Here is a 15,414-nt window from a genome sequence, read left to right as displayed (position 1 = left end):
CAATAATACTATTGAAATTAATACTTTTTTTTTAAAAATCTATCATGCAAGAGGAAGAGTACAAAGAAATTAAGTTCCATAATACCTCTGCTGTTGTGGCACTTACGATGCTTTTAATGGTAATTTTAAACCTGAAAGAAAGCTTTCTTTTAATAGAATGTTCCTATTCCAAATTTAGCAACATAGTAATTCTGTTCTCCTGTTAAGGTTAACAGGTTGTCCTCAAATGTACAAGAGCACTCATGTTCTAGTAATACTTATTAATCTTTAATTAAATTCACAAATTAATATAGTTTTAACCATCTTTTTCAAAACCACAGGATTATTATAATATCATTAAGAAACCCATGGACTTGAGCACAATTAAAAAGCGTTTGGAACATAATTATTATACAAAAGCTACAGACTGCATTGAAGACTTTAAAACTATGTTCACGAACTGCTATGTGTATAACAAGGTATGTAAAATGCTAAAAAGAGGGGACTGTAGTAAATGATAGTGATCAGTAGGCCATATACCCAATTCTGAAAGTGTTTGCTATTGATGCATTTTGTTACTTGTAACAGCCAAATAACCTAACGTGTCTCTGAATTTTAATGGAAAACATTCATTTAAATAGGCTGCTAGTATTTATTCAAACTTACCAAAAGCACCTAGTCAATCTCTAGCCATCTGTACAATTCATTGAAAGGATAAATGTCCCCACACAAGGATCCTACCAACAAATCCACTACAACATAGCCCATGTAATCGCACAACAAACATGTCTAACAATTAAAAAGCTTATCATAAGTAAGACGCATGTACACATGCTCCTGATTATCCTGAATCCCACATTCCACTCCTTCAGGAAGCTGGGTGAATAGATGAGCTTTGCAATGGATAATGACTGACAAAATAGTGTGTGACGGACCAAGGGAAGAAGCAACTTTTAAGATGCTTCTTATGCATGGCAAACTCAGGTGATTTTGTTCTAATACTTGATTGCAGTATCCTCAGGAGTTGAAGGATGCTCAAGTGAACAGTCTGAAACTTGTCTCCGTGTAGGGGTGGGATGGTTGGGGAAATATTGAAGGAAATAATAAAGGGGTGGCGGGGCATTTAGTCTTTCAATATAATCATAATTTGTTGTGGAACTGGTGGCGTGGGTTATGTAACCCTTTTAAGGTTGTTCTGTAATAACTTCAGATTGACAGTAAACTTGTACTGCACGATGCTACAGAACATGGGTGTATTATAATGCTACTGAACGTAATACTCTTGTACATTGTATATTAAATTATTGTATTGTATATTAAAGTATATTGCCTATATTCTGTGATTTACAAACATAATTATATCTTGCAGCCAGGTGATGACATCGTTTTTATGGCACAAGAGCTAGAAAAAGTATTTATGCAGAAAGTGGCACAAATGCCTCCAGAAGAGAGAATAGTGATAGTCAACAAAGGGAAAAGAAAAGGAAAGAAACAAGAAGGTAAATACTAGACTACATACAGTGTTAATATATTAACTTGCTAACAGTTCAAATTTTAATTACGACTTTTTTTGTAAACATCAAATTGTGGAAGAGTTGATATTCTTGTCCATAGAATGGTAAAATTTTACGGCAACTGTAAGCAGTTTACTATTTAGACTAAAACCCAAACCTGGATTTGTGCTGGAAATGGCCCACCTTAATTATGCACATTGTAGGGAGAATGGTCACTTTGGATGAGCTATTACCAGCAGGATAGTGAGTTTGTGTGTCTGGTGTGTTTGGGAGGGGGGTGAGGGGGTGAGAGAACCTGGATTTGTGCAGGAAATGGCCCAACTTTATTATCATGCACATTGTGTAAAGACTTGTCACTTTGGATGGGCTATCACCAGCAGGAGAGTGAATCTGTGTGTGGGGGGGTGGAGGGTGAGAAAACCTGGATTTGTGCTGGAAATGGCCCACCTGGTGATCACTTTAGATAAGCTATTACCAGCTGGACAGTGGGGTGGGAGGAGGTATTTTTTCATATTCTCTGTGTATATATAAAGTCTGCTACAGTTTCCATGGCATGCATCCGATGAAGTAGCTCAGTGGTTTGAGCATTGGCCTGCTAAACCCAGGGTTGCGAGTTCAATCCTTGAGGGGGCCATTTAGGGGGTTCTGGGGCAAAATTGGGGATTGGTCCTGCTTTGAGCAGGGGGTTGGACTAGATGATCTCCTGAGGTCCCTTCCAACTCTGATATTCTATGAATCTAAGTGAGCTGTAGCTCACGAAAGCTCATGCTCCAATAAATTGGTTCGTCTCTAAGGTGCCACAAGTACTCCTTTTCTTTTTGCGAATACAGACTAACACAGCTGTTACTCTGAAACCTAAACTTTACTGTGGAGCAGTTGGGATGAGGACTCTGTATTTCACAAAATGACAACTGTCACTTGATTTTCCTGGAATTCAGTAGACAGGCAAAAAATCATTGCTTCAAAGTTTAAGCAGGTTCAATATGCCAATAATAAATACCCTCCCCAGTTCTAGCTGAATAACTTATTTTTTTTAAATTCTACCTTTTGACATGAGTTTGAGGTTTAGCTCATTCTCTGCATTGACAGTTAACAGGTACAGTAGTATAGTTTTAGGAAAAATTGTTTATCCATCTGATGAAAGATCCTTCCTGAAAGGAGCAGAAGTGCAGTGCATATGTTCCATAATTGACTTAGTTTTTTTTATTGTAAGCTAGTTAATATACTTTTAAGTTAGGAAGTTTAAAAGTAAAATATTAACTATTTGAAAAGGGAAATGCAAGTCTGTTAGCCTTCTTCCAGGTGTGAGAGCAGAGGTGTGCAGGTCAAGAGCGATCCGGTTTTCTATTCTTATCTCTGTTGCTAAATCACTATTTGTCACTGATAAAATTGTTTAGTATTCTTGTACCTCTGCTTCTTCCTTTCTGTAAAATTAAGAGGCTTCTGAGCACTTCACAGAAGTGTGATCTGCTGATTTAAAGGTGCTGTATAAACAAATGTATTATAATAGGGCTGTTGATTAATCGCAGTTAAATCATGGGACTAACTCCAAATTAATCACAGTTTTAATTGCACTTTAAACAATAGAATACTAATTTAAATTAATTTATGTAATAATCCAAAATTAAATTTTTATTTAAATTTATTAAATATTTTGGATGTTTTTCTACATTTTCATATATATTGATTTCAATTACAACATAGAATACAAAGTGTATATTTTTATTTCAAATATTTTCACTGTAAAAATAAACAAAACATAGTATTTTTATAGTTCACCTCATGAAAGTACTGTACTGCAATCTTTGTTGTGAAAGTGCAACTTATAAATGTAGAACTATTAACTCATATATAACAATATGGTGCTCTTCATTTCCTTTCACAATGAGGATATATACTTTGGCCATGAACTGGGTATCCGTTTGGAAATCTGATTCTCATAAAATGGCTCTACCATCATGCTGTCCAAACAGGTTGGTTGTTTGGGTTTTTTTTGTCCGTCCGTCCCGTCCCCCCGACCCCAACTCTACATATTTGGAGCTTTGTGAGTCATACCTTTATTAAACATTATACATAACGTTTACCATAGTTTACCACAAGTTCATACTTGTCTGTTTTCAAGGGTATTGGGTATTGTATGTTGCCAGAGAGACACATTTAACAGGAAAGATAAGTGAGAATGTATTCTCTCTGTAGGAATCAAAAGTACATTATGTTGGATTTGCCTTGAAACTACAAGATAGATAGATACATGATGACACAGGTGACAACTCTTGGGTCTGTGCACTTGGCAGTAGAGCAGCAGTCTTGAGCTGTTATCTCTAACAAATGATACTGTGTGATGTCTTAATTAGAGCTGCAGCACCCTATCCCCAGTTGCTTCCTATGACTCCTTCACTTCTGACAGTAAAGGGGCACTGCTCTCAGCTGCCTCTGCTGTATCACCCTGTTTGCTTGATGGCTATCTACCAAAACTTGTGTAAATTTGTCATGCAGTGTCCTGTATTTAAATATTCTGTTACTGCTGTACTTATGGTGTAGGCCTCATGGCTCCATGTTTTCTGGAGTTAATCCTCTGTCAAACACTTATACTACTTTGAAGAAGAAAGAAGACACTTGAGGATTCCCCATTTCCTTTTATCTCAAGTATATCTGAGAAGCATCCCAAGGAGAGGCCCTAGCTGTTTTTGTGCCTTGCCCTCTTGCATCCCACCCCTCAAGCAGCTGAGCCAGAAATAAAAAAGGGCAAGCTAACTGGGAGCACAGCCCAAAAAAAAAAAAAAAAAAAAGTGGCATTGCATTTTGGCATGCCTGAGGTGACTGCCCTATTTGCCCATCCTGAGAACTGACCCTAAGCATCCCTATGGTGTCTTAAAATGACCTGGCGTGGTGTCTGCTAGAGGAATAAAACAGTCTGCTTTGAGGTGGACCATGACTTGCTATTTTTTTTTTATCTTACCATGTTACTCTTTTGGTCTCCCCAGTGCTCCCTAGAAGACAATAAGCCTCCATGCTTGAAAGTCTCATGTGAAGCAGAATAAGGGATCTTCACTACGTTGACAGGTTTTAGAGTAGCAACCATGTTAGTCTGTATCCGCAAAAAGAAAAGGAGTAGAGACTAACCAATTTATCTGAGCATAAGCTTTCGTGAGCTACAGCTCACTTCATCGGATACATGCAGTGGAAGTGAGCTGTAGCTCACGAAAGCTTATGCTCAAATAAATTTCTTAGTCTCTAAGGTGCCACAAGTACTCCTTCACTATGTTGAATGTCTACACAAATGCCACACTTCTCCAGTTCACTCAAAAGTATGTGCCACCACGGCCTGGCTATTGCCTAATCTAGATACAAAGTGTCCTTGGAACATTAGGCACTTTAAATATTTAAACTTTCATGGTGCATTTGGCTATCACTTGTGCTGAGGAAATTACTGATGTTCCTCCATGAACCTCCCTAAGACAATATTAGTTTCTCTTTAAGAAAGGCTTATCCTTATTTTTGATACTGAACAGGACCAGGCCAGACATCTTGAAATGCCTATAAAGGGCTAGGGTGGCAGTGAAAAATGACCAGTCCTGACAACAGCCATGCTACCCTGGCAGTCTATACAAGTGGTGGCTAGGAAGAAAGTTGGCTTCTAGGGATAACTCCAGATTTCCTTTCCATCCTCTTGGAGAAAATTGTGCAGGAAAAGAAGTCATTTTGGTGCCATTCCATCTTACATTAAATTCTTCATTAACGAGGTGATACTGTAAATGCATCTCACTACTTTCAGAGCTGGTATCAAGATTCAGTTTCAATAAGTCACCTATCAAGGTTACTCATACGCCCTTGCATCCATCCCAGGGAAGTTCTCTTCCACAATCTGTTTCAAAGATCTTAAGGACTTCATGTGGAGTAACTAATGTCCTGCGATAATGTACCCAACCTCTTGCTTACCACTCAACTGTTCTGCTCTTTGAGAACCATCTCTTAATGTTTGGCAGAGTGAATATTTTATTGTCACCTTTGGCAGGCCTTTGATTTTTAGGGTCACATTAAAGAAGTCTCTGCTTCCACAGTGAACCTTCAATCAGACTTCACATGAGAGATTTATGAGGGCAGCCACCTGGAGTACACAACTATAAATCACTGTTGCTTGGACTCCTCAAGTTAATAATTAGCTTATTAACTAGTGGTCTTACAGAACCCCTTTTCCAAGCTAAGTGCTTCTCCAAATTAGTAAACTTACTTTTGGAATATTGGAATTTGGAATAGTAAATCTTAAATTACAGAGAGGATTTCTGTCACAGACTGTTTATCTGGTATCTGTTCCTAGTTCCAGTACTACTTCTATTCTAGTCCACTTTTTTTTTAAATCCAAATGGCAGACCTCAATGGAGAAATTCAATTTCCAAAAATAGAACCCTAAAAAAGCCTGTATCTCTGGAAAAAAGATGAGTCAACTAACTATTGCTTTCAAAGATAAATAGTTTAGTTCAGTTTTTTTCAAGGGCATTAATTGGATTGAAGACTCTTGGGGGCACTATGGCTCCGCTGCTGAAACAGCACTTCAGATCTGAACCGGGAGAGTCCCCATCTGGACTTGCATTAGGAGCATGAATGCAAGAGTGGTAATTGTTGCACTTATGTATAGCTTCAGAGAGCACCAATTGCACGTAAGTATTTGGTCAGATGAAAATAAGACAGTGTGGCCTTTGGGCCTACAAACAGGAGCTTTGTGAAAGGAAATGTAAAGATGGGGGTTTGATACATTCATTAATGGGATTATGACTAAGTTGCCTGCAATAACAGGAGGTTGGACTCGATGACCTAGGAGATCTCTTCTGTAAGAACATAGGACTGGAACTGTTGGGACACCAAAGTACACATCTCTGTAAATTGGTTTGATTTATTAGGAGCTCAGCAGCCTGATTCAGGAGTTTGTACCACTAAGCAAAATCAACTGCAGAAGCAACTTGAAAGCATTGTTAAGCAGCCTCAAGTGATGACTCCAGTACCACAGCAGCCTGCGCTAGCCCCTCTGTCAATGACTCAGTCGACTACCTTAATGTCAGCCACACTACCTATATCAAAAGTAAGTTGCCTTTTGAATACTGGCTTCTAAATGAAAGTAGATTGATACTATCTGGGGCAGTAGTTGATACATCCACGTATAATGTGGCTCACGCACAAAACTAATGGAACACCATTTAACATAGGGCACTGTGAATGAACACAACCTATTTATCTTGCATCCTATAAAATGTAGATTTTTTTTTTATACACAATTTCTGATCTCTCGAATAAGTGGGGCAGCGCTAATTACAGTATTTAGGGCAGAGGTTGAGTCAAAATGTAGGGTGATTGCATATTTAAATCTGGGTGTTTTGCTTTTCTTTGTGCTGAGATGAGTTAAAGAACGTGTTTGTTTTTCAGAAAGATGGTTTGAGAGACTGGTAGCTTTGCTTTATGTTAAGTTAAAGGTAGTTTCCAGATATGGGGACAGATCTCTGCTAAACTTCAAAATTAAATATTCAAAAGGAACTGATTTAATGTAAACTAAGTCCATGATATGATGGCAATACTTGATTTTTCAAAATAAGCAGATTACCTGTTAAATCTATAACAGAATAGTTATTTTAAACAACTCGTTTGTATGAGCTACCAAAAACAATTGCTGTTATCTAGACCTGTGTGTGAAAACATGCCATTTTGGTTAGCTCAAACCATCTCCTATCAACTAGCTTTGTTTCAACTATTCCAGCTGGAAACATGCATGCTCTCTCCCAGACCTTTTTCAGAAAAGTAAAAATATGTATCTGGTGAGTGTCTTAGTGAGTTAGTGGCAAAGTGCATATATTGTATCTCCTCCAAACCAGCGGCAGCACAATGTTAGACAAAACTTATGAGCTAAAAGCTTGTACTGATGGCCTCTAATTAGGCCTCAAATACTAGAGTGCAGCAATCTTTGTATTTGCTGGTGGCTGTTCTTATGTCAACTTCATAATCTAGTAACTTTTTTGAGATTTTACCCTACTTAAAAGTGACTGCAAAATAGATTAAACTGTAGTACGCTTTCCTTCCAACTCTAAAGAAGAAAGCATTACATTTGATGCTAGATTTGTAACACTTTTCTGAAAATGTAGGTCTTAAATATAAAATTGTAGAAACAAGTTCTACAGTTGTGGATAAAAAATACAGAAGCTTTTTGTCTAAAAAACCAAAGAAGTTTCTCTTTTGCTATTTATAGTGGAATTGTGCTGTTTTAGTTACTTGAAATATTCTGTGTGAACTTTTGTTTTCTAGGTTAAAAAGGGTGTGAAAAGGAAGGCTGATACTACTACAATATTCACAGCAAGCTGTGAATCTTCTCCAGCACTTAATGAACCAAAAGTTGCTAAAATATCATGTAGAGGAGAAAGTGAATGTAGTGTACCAGACAGTCTTCTAAAGAAAGACTTGCCAGATTCTCAACAGCCACTTGAAATTGTCAAAAATGTTCAATTATCAGAACAACTAAAGCATTGTAGTGAGATCCTTAAAGAAATGTTTGCAAAGAAACATGCATCATATGCTTGGCCTTTCTATAAACCTGTAGACATTACAGCTTTGGGGCTCAATGACCACCATGATACCACAAAATGCCCTATAGACCTTGGAACTATTAAGGTAAGAGGTTTTGGCTAGATTCACAACTCTAGTTTATTCTCATGTATAAGGGATTTATGGTCCTAAATTAAATATACCTTTTTAAATTGAATCTGAAAATGTCATGAAGACTTGGTTCTTTAAGGAAAGTAAATCTAGGCACAAAGACTGCATATCCTGTTGTACATAGTGTCTTACGGTTATTTCATGTTGTTGATTAACTGCTAAAGTAATTAGTTTGCTTACTTGTAGGGTGAACTGAGCTCAAAAATTAGTAAGAGGTCTTACATCACAGTTAGACTTTCACTCAAGCAAACTTCTAGTCATGATGCAAGCTTTCCAAGTTTCTAGCCTATCTGTATAAACCTACTGGGGCACAGGTAAAAGTACCTTTTTGGGTCACTTTTTATATATGCTGACAGTAGTCTTCTATATAAACAGATGATAGTCTCTATCCTTTTCCCAGTACTTAAGCATCACTCTAGCCCTTCAAGACTCGCTCTCATGATGCAATCTGAAACCTCAAACGCCCAGATGTCTCAACCGTGTAAGCTCCCTGTTTTGTCTTAAACTTAACTGCTCCCCATCTTAATTGGTAGGGCCATAATTCAGACTCTGTCATGTTTGTCCCCATTTATAAAAAACACAATAAGTCCTTTAGACAGTGTAGTCAAGGACTGAAAAAATGGATACATATTTTTATAAAATATTGATTTCTAAAGTTGGGTTCCCAAACCCTTATTTAGCTACCTAAATAAGTGGCCTAAGTTTCAGAAGAGTTGAGAACTTAATGGCTCCCATTGACTTCAGTGGAGCTCTCAGGTACTCAGTTCTTCTGAAAATTAGGCCACTTATTTAGGTAGCTAAATTAGGGTCTGGGAACCCAACTTTAACTGCCCATATTTATTTTTTATTTATTGCAAAACCTTGGCCTGGATTTATTAGAGTATTTCAGTCATCTACATGAGTTACAATACAAATTAAAGAGAGGACATGTGCAGAACAAATGTAGATTCTTTATAATCTATAACTGAACATTAGCTAAAGCTTTTTGGTACTACAACAGAAAGTTTAGTTATTCAGATCCTGTTAGTATCATAGCTTTAATTCAATAAAGTTGTATTGCTGACAGTTAATATTTGCAACAGAATATTCTAAGTCAGAAGAGGCTATGTGATGTATGAGCTTGTGTGGTGTGTGTGTTGGGTTTTTTTTTTTTCTTTAATGATGGTTTTGGAGCTTCTGCAGTATGGTAACCCTACTGCACAAGATTTATTCTGATGCTGGAAGTATCAATCTTTCTTGACTTTTTTATATTTGGTGTTAAGCCCCAGATACATAGTCTGTAGCTTAAAGTTTATATAATCTAAAAAGCAACTTCATTATTCTGTTTCCTCATAGAAGAAAATGGATAACTATGAATATAAAGATACACAAGCGTTTGCTGCAGATATTAGATTAATGTTTATGAATTGCTACAAATACAACTCTCCAGACCATGAAGTGGTTGCTATGGCAAGAAAACTGCAGGTGAGTTATCACTTAATAAATTAAACTGGACCACCCAAGATTCCCACTGTGGTGCTGTTCTGGTAATGGCTCTTGGAGAATTAGCATAGGAGATAGAAGAGAAATCATTGGGTGCTAGGTGACCTGTGACTACTCTAGGACATCTAGACCAATACAAAGAAATCAGTAAAGATGAAAAACTCTTCTATAAAAGAGGTCCCAACATTTTTTATTTATATTTTAGGATATCTTTGAGATGCAATTTGCCAAAATTCCAGATGAACCTGTTGCAAGTATACCACCATCACAGCCCAAAACACAAATAGCAAGTGCTTTTTCTAGTGAAAGCACCAGTGATGACTCCACAGAAGAAAGATCATCCGAAGATTCAGAAGAGGAAAGAACAAGGCGCCTTGCAAAGCTTCAGGAGCAAGTAAGCAACAATGCTCTGTACAAAGTGCGTGACTATTATAGCCTTGGGTGGCTCTTGTTCATATGTATCCATTCTAAGGTCTAGAACTAAGTGCTAGGAACCCAAGTAAAGAGGTTTTTTTAAATGTATGTCCAGAAGTGTGCATTTGGGGTGGTGGTACAGAATTATTTTCTTATGTGGTAGCACACTACACTGTGGTTACTTTGTGGGAGATGATAGATTCATAGAATATCAGGGTTGGAAGGGACCTCAGGAGTCCCTAGTCCAGCCCCCTCTCAAAGCAGGACTAATCCCCAATTTTTGCCCCAGATCCCTAAATGGCCCCCTCAAGGATTGAACTCACAACCCTGGGTTTAGCAGGCCAATGCTCAAACCACTGAGTTATCCCAGGCTTAACTTTCTACATACTGGCTTCAGAGCCTTCAGTAGGCAGACGTTGTTGAATAGGATATCTGCTACCTGTTCTTTAAAATGCATTGGATTAAAATTTCAAAAGTGCCTAAATCCAGTTGGTATTGCCTTGTTCTGAAGCCCCAATCCAATTGGGCTCTTTGCACCTCTCAAGCAGTTGAAGAGGCAGCCAGTTAGCATCAAGACAAGTCGCTTAGGGCAGTGATTTTCAAATTGTGATTCACAACCCAGTACCGGGTCGCGGAATGGAAGGCACTGGGTTGCGGCGGCTCTGGTCAGTGCCACCGACTGGGCCATTAAAACTCCCGTCAGCGGTGCTGCCCAGCTAAGGCAGGCTAGTCCCTATCTGTTCAGACACCACACTATGCCCCGGAAGCAGCCAGCAGCAGGTCCGGCTCCTAGATGCAGGGGGCCACGGGGCTCCGAGCACTGCCTCCACCCCGAGCAGTGGCTCTGCACTCTCATTGGTCTGTTCCTGGCCAATGGGAGGTGGGCAGGGGGAGGAGGGGAAGAACGGTGCCTTTGCCTAGGAGCCAGACCTGCTACTGTCTGCTTCTGGGGCACAGAGTGGTCCGCAGTGTCAGGACAGGTAGGAAGCCTGCCTCTGTACCCCGGCTGTGCTGCTGACCAGGAGCCGCTGGAGGTAATCCCATGCCCCAATCCTCTGCCCCAGCCCTGAGTCTCTTCCCCCCCCCCAAAACCTGGAGCCCCCTCCTGCAACCCTAACTCTTCATTCCTGGCCGCACCCCAGAGCCTGCACCCCCTGCCCAGAGCCCTGATCACCTCCTGTCCTAGCCCAGAGCCCCCTCCCATACTCTGAACTCCTCATTCGCAGCCCTTGCCCCCGTACCCCAACCCTCTGCCTGAGCCCCTCCCAAACCCCTCATCCCCAGCTCTGTTGGGTCATGGGCATCAACAGTTTTGTTCAACTGGGTGGCCAGAAAAAAAGTTTGAAAACCACTGACTTGGGGTATGTCTACGCTTACGAGGGATCGACGCTATGGCAATCGATCCACTGGTGGTCAATTTAATGGGTCTAGTGAAGAGCCGCTAAATCAACCACAGATTGCTCTCCCGTTGACTCTGGTACTCCACTGGAATGAGAAGGGTAAGATGGGTTGACCCAGGGTGGTGTAGACACCGCAATAAGTCGACCTAAGCTATGTTGACTCCAGGTACATTATTCACATAGCTGGAGTTGTGTAACTTAGGTCAACTTCTCCCCATAGTGTAGGCTTGCCCTTAAGCTCTCTTGCTTACTCCAGATCCTACTGAGCTATAGTTCTAGCCTCTGGCTATTCAATTACCCCTTCCTTTTTTAACTGTCCTTCCCAGGACTTTTTCTTTCATGAATACCTTGCTGCCTTTGTGCCTTTAGACTCTCTCAAAGCTACTTCACTTCATAAATTATCACCATCCTATGTTAACTACTTTCAGGCACACTGACCTGGACTCTTAAATGCCTAACATAATAATGAAACTCCTTCAGGTTTTCAGTCCGATGAGCAATCTAATGCTTTGTTTGTTTTGTCTTTGAATTTTGAGTTGTCCTAAAATGATCATGAATATGTTCAAGTTTTGTGGAAAGCAGGTCAATAAGATGCTAGGCTACATTAAACTATTGTAAACAAGATTGTGAAGTTTCTACTTTATCACTGCTGGGTGTACCTGTCTGAGGAACAATATCAGTAGGAATTATTCTAACATACTCTAAAGATCATAGGTCAAATCTAAACATTTATTGCAAATTTAAGGGAATGTAATTAATCTATGACACTGTTTTCAACTCCTAATTTAAGAGGAGGCTGCATGCAGACTCTCTCATCCACAACCTCCAAATCCTAAGAATGAAAGAAGGCTATTACATTCTCAGTCTCCCTGCTGGGCAAGAAAGCATCAGTGATAAGTTACTTAAAAATTAATTGCACCACTGAAACTCAACTCTTACCAAAATTCAAGTTGGAACGTCTACAGCTCCTCTATTTTCTGTCAGTTTAGTGTTGATTGCAGTCCCTTTATGAAGGCTATCTTAGTATCATCTTACTCTTTTAAAAATATAATTTATTGAATTTTAATGAGCATAGCCACTGTGAGGTTCCATCAGGACAATTACTGGGCTTTTTTGCATCTGTGTCAAGATGCTCAAATTCTGGCAAAAGTCCAGAGAAGAGTTCCAAAATTTAATGAAAGGTGGATGGGTTTTAGCTCTAAATTTCCGTGTGCTGAGCTACTTAATTTGGAAACGAACTTCTCAAACAGCATCAAGATGTGTGGTGTTTTCCATTTTGCTGAGGGCAGGCAGATTAATAATCACCCTTACTTCTGCTTAACTGTTCTGCAGTGAACTGTCGAGCTAATGTGTCTTGATGGGACTTCTTATCCATCCTTTCCTCTTTTAATCCCTATGCAGTGTAATCTGCCCCCCCCGCCCTTTTTTTTTTTTTAACTTGGACAAAACATGAGTGTTATCTCTGCAGGTGTTATATAGTTCCAGCTGATTGTTGAAGCCAGCACTTTGTCTTGGTTTCAGTATAACTGTCTGGCCAGACTACAAGACTTCAAAATAGCTTGGACTTATGATGTGGAAGACTCTGCCCCAACATCCTCTCTAGACTGCCTTTCACAGAAACATCTCACAGGAGGTGGGCAAGCGATGCACTGAGACACTTGAGCCCCAAGTTCCTCATGCTAAAGAAGAGCTTTGGGATGTTTCTGCAGGAAGACAATTTTTTTTTTGCAAGTCTGGGAGGCAAGAGACAACCCCTATGTGCACATGTAGCTGCTACAAATGTTCTCCCTCTTAATGCAAGCCCCCATTTTCCAAAGCTCCCCTCATCCTGTTTGTTCTACCTTCCAAAATCTTGTTACACGACTGAGTAAACACCCTACTATCCCTGCCCAGCTGCCAAAACTCTCCCATGGCCTTCGGGACCAGTTTTTTCCCTTCCCAATATTTTTTCTGTAATGACTATCAAGATGCTTAGTTTCCTTTCTTCTTTTCTTTGACAGCTTAAAGCTGTTCATCAGCAGTTGCGGGCATTGGCCAAAACCTCCTTGCCCAAGCTGAGGAAGAAAAAAGGGAAGTCTAAAAAGGGGAAAAGAGGCAAAGAGAAATCCAAACACAAATATGTGAATCAAAAGAAGAAAAAGCTAAAGCAAAAAAAGAAATTGAAGAAAAAACTGTCTTTAAATATGTAAGTGTGAGGGTTGTGTGGGTGACAAATTATTTTAAATTGCTCTCAATGCAGTAAACTCTCTCTCTTGTAGTCAGTCAAAGAAAACAAAGCAGCAAGTCTCACTGGCACATAAATCAGAAGATGAGGATAGTGCCAAGCCTATGAATTATGATGAAAAAAGGCAGTTGAGTTTGGACATAAATAAACTTCCTGGAGATAAGCTTGGAAAAGTGGTATATATAATACAGTCAAGAGAGCCTTCACTGAGAAACTCTAATCCTGATGAGATAGAAATAGACTTTGAAACTTTAAAAGCATCAACACTTAGAGAACTAGAGAAATATGTGATGGCTTGTTTAAGGAAAAGACCAAGAAAACATGGTGTGTATATATCATGGATAAACTCTACACAATATGTTTAACTAGAATTTATTTTGGGTTTGGATGTAGCTCTTGATGTAGCTCTTAATGTCTCTCTTTATTTCATATACAGTGAAGAAACCAGAGAAGTCAAAAGAAGAACTTAATTTTGAGAAAAAACAAGAGTTGGAAAAGAGGCTGCTGGATGTCAATGGGCAGTTAAACCCTAAAAAGCAAAATAGCAAATGTAATGTGACCATTAGTTGTACTGCTCTGTTCTTTATAATGAGATTTCCTCCTGACGTCTGTACTCTGATATAACTGGTGGGATTTCTTCCTTTTAAAATATTAGCGGCACTAGAAGTTGCTAGTCGTCACTTTTTTTTAACCTGCAAGAGTGGGAGATCTCTCCTATATTATCTCAACTACACCACAACAGTAATTTTTTGTTGGTCAGCTATTTTTTTCATCTGTTACAGAACCTTTTCTGTAACATTTTCTAAAAATATTAACAAAAGTTATCTTGTACTTCATGGCGTTCGCATCTCTCAAGCAATGTAGGGTGCCAGTCAGACCACAGGAATTGCCACTTGCACCATAGCAAAGGTCTGTATTTTGTGTGGCATCCTGCATCTGATCATGGCTAATAGAAAATGCTTCAGGAAAAAGTTTCATTTAACCATGTTCCTCTTTTTCAAATCCTATTCTGGTGTGGTGGTGTGAATATTGAATTGGTTCTTTTCCACCTCCTTCATCTCTTCTTTAAGATGATAAAGACACAGTCAAGTGCCTGCAAAAAGTGTGCAGTTAAAAATAGTACATAAGAAATATCTTGGTCACTGGTTTCACCCAGCAGTCTCAGAGCAGTGGGGTCCAGGGAGAGTGGCATAAAGCTCTCTTGAACTCTAGTGTCAACAGATTAAATTCAACAGTAAATCAGCACAGAGGGTCTAATACTTCTGGAATGCATTGGTCAGGGGCCATTGCTTGGGTAAGGGCTTGTCTACGCTTACAGCACTGCAGCACCACCACCATAGGGCTTTGTGAAGACCCTCCCTACACTGATGGGAGAGTTTCTCCAGTTGCTCTAGTTAGTTGTTGCCTCTTGGAGGTGGACTATGGTGGAAGCCCTCCCATTGACATAGCGAGAGTTAGGTCGGTGTAACTGTGTAAGCCAGGGGTGTGGACTTTCCACTCCTCTGAGCAACGTAGTTATACCGATCACAAGTTGGTGGTAGAGACCAAGCCTAAGAATCTGCATCAATGCCAGCCTCTCCAGCACCCACTGCTGGATTCTGTTGGAGTTAGTACTTTGAAGGAATCAAAGCATAAGCTATGTCAGTAATGAAGGATGTGACAAGATGTATTCAGGCGAGGGCTCTCACATGATTAAAAAAATTTA

At 39.5% G+C, this 15,414-nt stretch overlaps 1 protein-coding gene across 1 annotated transcript in view; it reads left to right on the top strand.

Moving 5' to 3' along the window:
• Nucleotides 1-332: 332 nt before the first annotated feature.
• The window catches only part of BRDT (bromodomain testis associated), a 37,864-nt gene continuing 22,782 nt past the window's right edge, over nt 333-15,414 (top strand). The window contains exons 1-9 of the mRNA XM_084636909.1: nt 333-458; nt 1,349-1,478; nt 6,392-6,570; nt 7,782-8,144; nt 9,525-9,653; nt 9,877-10,065; nt 13,486-13,670; nt 13,744-14,033; nt 14,146-14,259. Coding sequence (XP_084493035.1) covers nt 348-458; nt 1,349-1,478; nt 6,392-6,570; nt 7,782-8,144; nt 9,525-9,653; nt 9,877-10,065; nt 13,486-13,670; nt 13,744-14,033; nt 14,146-14,259 — 1,690 coding nt within the window. The 5' untranslated portion in view covers nt 333-347. The remainder of the gene's footprint in view (nt 459-1,348; nt 1,479-6,391; nt 6,571-7,781; nt 8,145-9,524; nt 9,654-9,876; nt 10,066-13,485; nt 13,671-13,743; nt 14,034-14,145; nt 14,260-15,414) is intronic.

Source organism: Lepidochelys olivacea (genome assembly GCF_965140295.1).
Source record: "Lepidochelys olivacea isolate rLepOli2 genome assembly, chromosome: 8".
In the NCBI taxonomy this organism is placed as follows: domain Eukaryota; kingdom Metazoa; phylum Chordata; order Testudines; family Cheloniidae; genus Lepidochelys; species Lepidochelys olivacea.
Note: the sequence above shows the minus strand (reverse complement) of the source record. Positions and strands in the feature narration are given on the sequence as shown.